General features: G+C 29.9%; 1 protein-coding gene across 1 annotated transcript; it reads left to right on the plus strand.

Annotated features, from left to right (window-relative positions):
- Positions 1-381: 381 nt before the first annotated feature.
- LOC112092908 (probable LRR receptor-like serine/threonine-protein kinase At1g53430) lies at positions 382-4,935 on the plus strand (the record flags this gene model as incomplete). The annotated part of the gene is made up of 5 exons (XM_024170172.1): positions 382-789; positions 1,637-1,735; positions 1,852-1,975; positions 4,440-4,773; positions 4,919-4,935. Coding segments are annotated over 5 exons (982 nt in total), but the record flags the coding sequence as incomplete, so codon positions are not given.

A 4,935-nucleotide genomic window follows, 5' to 3' on the forward strand; every position in this document is an offset into this window, starting at 1 on the left:
TAGGTATTTAATCTTCAAGGTACCCATGACTTTATAAACAAAATACATCTAAGACATGGTACTATATTGGGATTAACCCAATTCAGAATATGAAGAGGGTGTTCTTTTCATGTGTTTGAATTGCAAAATTTGAATTTAAATTTAAATTTTTGTTAGAAAAAAAAGGTTGAATTGTGATTCAAACTTATGAAGAAAGGGCCGAAATATAAAACAAATTACCTATTGAATCGATCAGAGGAATTCCAGTTGCAATCACCCATTTACGCCACTTCCTCTACCATTCTTCAAATGATCACGTTACATCGATAATTATGAAATGATATTCTTGAGAAGAGAATTTTTATTCTTATTATTGTTATTATCTTAATGATTTGGTTGCAGGTACTACAAGTCAAATAGGTTAAATGAGAAAAGTGATGTTTACAGCTTTGGGATGGTATTGTTGGAAATCATCACAGGCAAACCTGCAATGTCAAAAACTCATGACAATATTTGCCTGGGTGAATGGGTCACTTTAATGCTTGAAGAAGGGCGTATCAATAGTATAGTTGATCCAAGGTTGCAAGGAAATTTCAGCGTGAACACAGCCTGGAAAGTTGTTGAAATTGCCATAAATTGTGTTTCTCCAAGTTCAGCCCAACGGCCTACCATGGGTCAAGTAGTGGGAGACCTAAAGGAGTGTTTGGAAATTTCAAAAGTTGCAAATGCTCAGGAGAATGGATTGAGAGATTCATATGAGATGAGTCAATTGGATTTGATCAGTGCTGATATGACTCAACCCTTGGCTAGGTAGATCCATAGATATACTTATCATTTAGTATGTATTTGAGCATGATCAGTAGCTTCTTAGACGTAACAGTTTTATGTTATAATAAATGTTGTGATCACATAACAGTTTTATGTTATAATAAGTGTTGTGATCTTAAAACGTTCAAAACTCATCAATGTAGTACATTTCTATCTACACAATGAATTTTAGGAATAAAATCATTTTAGTATCTTGTACTATAATGAAATATGATCTTAGTATTATGTATTTTTGATAATATTAAAATGATACCTTCAAATTTTAGAAGACGTTTTTTATACCTTTAGAACTATTTTTGGATATAAAATGTCCTTATTACCCTTTTAATCAATTAATTGAAAACTAATTTAAAAAAAATTCTAAAAACAATTTTAAAATGGGCATGTTTATAGTAGGGTGACCACTTTTTCTTACTGATACGGTACAGTCAAAAGGCTCAAATTCGATCTCAATGAGAGTCTAGTAGTCTCTTCTACACAAAATTTTAGCTAAATCAACAAAAATAATTCAAACAAGAAAAACTGAAGAAAAAATCATTTCCTTCTTCAAGCCATCTCCGGTTAATTCCACCACCTCCAGTGACGGCGAGTGGCACCGGTGGTGAATGGAGGTGAGTTCGACGGCGAAGCTTAAATCTACGCCCCCTAATTCGACCCTCCTGAGTCTAATGGTAGGGTCAATTTTGACCAATTCGAACTCTTAAGTAGTAGATTAGACTGGAAGTTTCCGGGAAAATGGGCAACTTGAAATTCAACTTTTTGGTGGTGAAACGTCAAAATTAACAGAGGGTTTTTATTTCCCATGATCTTCTGAGTTCAATGACATCAGTGGCGTCATCAATGGCGGCCGGGAGGACAGAAATCTGAGAATGTTGAGGGAGGTCGAATTACGCAGCTCCGGTGATGGTGTTCCGGCAAGAATGGACGGGTGATGTTGGATGGGTTTTGTTCGTCTCATTGTTCTGAGTCCATAGGGACCGGAATCACTTCAATCAGAGGTTGGACGAAGAAGTTACGTAGATTTAAAATTCAATTATTTTTCAGACTTTTCGCCGGCGATTGCGGCGGTTTACGGCCAAGATGGAGGTCTCACGGCACGTCAATGAACTCAACTCGTCAAGATCTTTCTAATGGTATAGTGGTGTCAAAAATCGACGCCAGGAAATCGGTATGGGTGGCTGCCGTCCACGAAGAAGAAACTGAGTTTTTTTCCATAATTTTTTCTTTTCAAAAAAAAAAAGTTAAATGAGGTATTGTAGGGCCCGTTTAGTTCGCTGATTCGAGTTTTTAATTCGAGTTTAGATGTGATTTTATGTGAAAACTTTTTATTGTAATAAAAAAGTTAGATGTGATTGTTTGTGAGAACTTTTTACTGTAAAAAAACTCAAATTCTAAACTCGAATCAGCGAAATGAACGGGACCGTAGTGTCCATTTTAGTTTCTGTGAAACCAATTATTTTGAGCCGTTCATTTTTTATGTTAGGGTGTGAATAAATTAACCATATCCGGAGGGTGAATTGGCTCACCCTACATAGATTTCCCCTTTAAAAATTAGGGGAAAAAAATGTACGTCAGAAAATTTTAGCCATTCTTCCAAAACCAAACAAAACAAAGCAATACAAATTAAAACCAAACAAATTCAAATTATTCTTACTCTTTGTTCAGTCTGCTAATTCGAGTTGAGATACAATTTTCTATGAAAACTTTTTACTGTAGCATAAAAAAATTATATGTGACTTTTTACGAGAGCTTTAATCATAACAAATTGGAATTAAAAACTCGAACCGCTGAAATGAACGACATGATTGGTTCTTCTACTACCATTCAGATTAGAAAAGGTGAAATAAAGGGCTTATTTTGTAATGTTTTTATGATTTTACTTTCAGTACAAAAGTGAAAATGAGATTGTTTTGAAAATCATTCTGAGACCGATTCTGAAATTGCGTTTGATTAGTCTTTTAAGAGATTATTTTGAGTATAGTAAAAAAGTAAAATCGTGTTTGGTTATATTTATAAAATTTTGTTTCGAGTATATGTAATTAATCATGTTAAATTAATATACTAAGTAATTAATAATTGATAATCACTTAGCAAAATAAAAATTAATATATTAATAATACAATAATAATGGATATATTATAATTAATGAGTACATTAGTAATTAAACTACATATAATGAAATTAGTATGTTAAATAATTAAAAAATTTAATATACTAAGTAATTAATAATTGATAATCACTTAGCAAAATAAAAATTAATATATTAATAATACAATAATAATGGATATATTATAATTAATGAGTACATTAGTAATTAAACTACATATAATGAAATTAGTATGTTAAATAATTAAAAAATAGTAATTAATAATTAGTTATAAGTAATTAAAAATGTATTAAGAAAAAAATAACTAGTATATAAATAATATATTTGTATTCTATCTACTATTTAAATAATTAACTTTTTGTTACATAATTAAATAATTAGTTACTAATATTTATTTAATAATCTATTATTTGGTATATTGCATGATCAATTTTTGATAATTATTCTCTAAATAATGATGAATTGCTAATTATCAATTATTAATTACTATTTATTAGTATATTAGAATTTGTTAAATAATTTAATATTGATTATTAATTGAGTAATTACTATTTTTTATTTATCAACTATTTACTAATTAATAGATTATAATTAATATATATATGATTGATATATTAATTATTAGTTATTTATTTAATAACCTATTATTAATTATTCTATTATTAATATATTATAGAATCTTTTTGGCAATTAATCTTTAACTAAATAATTAATTACTATTTAATATTTATCATTTTTATTAATAAAATTTATAATTTATAATTTAATATTAATTAATAAATAAGTAATTAATATCTATTTATTAGTTATAGTTATATCTATTTATTAATTATTAATTAATATATTATATAATTAGTAATTAATAATTAAATAATTTAATGTAACATTATTGGTAAGTACTAGAAAATGAAAAGGGAAAAGGAATTGTTTTCTAACTTCATTCACAAAAATTATTTTCATTGTTTTTTATTTTCGTTTTTATTTTCAAAATATTTACTAAAAAATACAATTTACAAACTGTTTTTATTTTCGTGCCTAAAAGACATGTAAAAATGTTTTTAAAAACAACTGAAAAAACAATTCCAAACACACTGTATTATCACAGTTTCCGAAGAGGCATGTGATCCCCCACAAGCAATACCATTGGATACAAAATACGAACCCCACTCATCAATCTAATCCAACGGCTATTTGTTTGAAGCCAAAGAATCACTCAAAGGGGATTAAATTCTCTAAAGAATTAAGAATTTTAATTTGGCCTCAAAAATAGAAACGTCCTTCCATATAAGGGTAATCTACACACCAATCACAACAAATCTTAAAATAAAGAAATAAAGAAATAAATCTTAAATAGAAGTCAAATTTGGATATGAGAATTTTTGGGTTCACGTGTCTTGAGATAAAGGGAAATTAACAACCAAGAGTTCATAAATAGCCCAAAGGGAGTAACCTTAAAAATCGGAAAAAGAAAAAGAAGATTAGTTTCTTGATGGTAATTAAACTTTGAGGTTTAATCATGGTTAAGGAGGCGCAGCGCAAGTGTTCGCATTGTGGGCAACAAGGTCACAATTCAAGAACGTGCAACAATCGTAACAATGTTGTTTCACCCAGGAATCGGAATGGGAATGGGAATGGGCATTCCTTTAAGCTGTTTGGCGTGAATATTGTGGAGGGTGCAGAAGATTCGATGAAGAAGAGTCGAAGCATGGGAAATCTCGCTGCATTGTCTGGAGGGCAAGGAAAAAACGACGTCGTTTCGGGTGGTGATGATCATGATGATCATGATCCTGAGGCTGGGTATCTCTCTGATGGGGTCCTTCACAACGTCAAACGCAAAGCCGCTCGTGAGAGAAAAAGAGGTACGTACATGAGATCGATATTGTGTCTGTATATATTTATTACAATTTCTGTTGATATTTGATTTTTCTTTTTTTTTTCTTTGACATGATTTTCCATAATAATTGTAGCTTTTGGGTTTCTGGGTTGTTATTTTTCCATTCCTAGTCATCTTTGGTTGCTAG

This window comes from Morus notabilis, unplaced genomic scaffold (genome assembly GCF_000414095.1).
Source record: "Morus notabilis unplaced genomic scaffold, ASM41409v2 Scaffold1054, whole genome shotgun sequence".
Taxonomy (NCBI): Eukaryota; Viridiplantae; Streptophyta; class Magnoliopsida; order Rosales; family Moraceae; genus Morus; species Morus notabilis.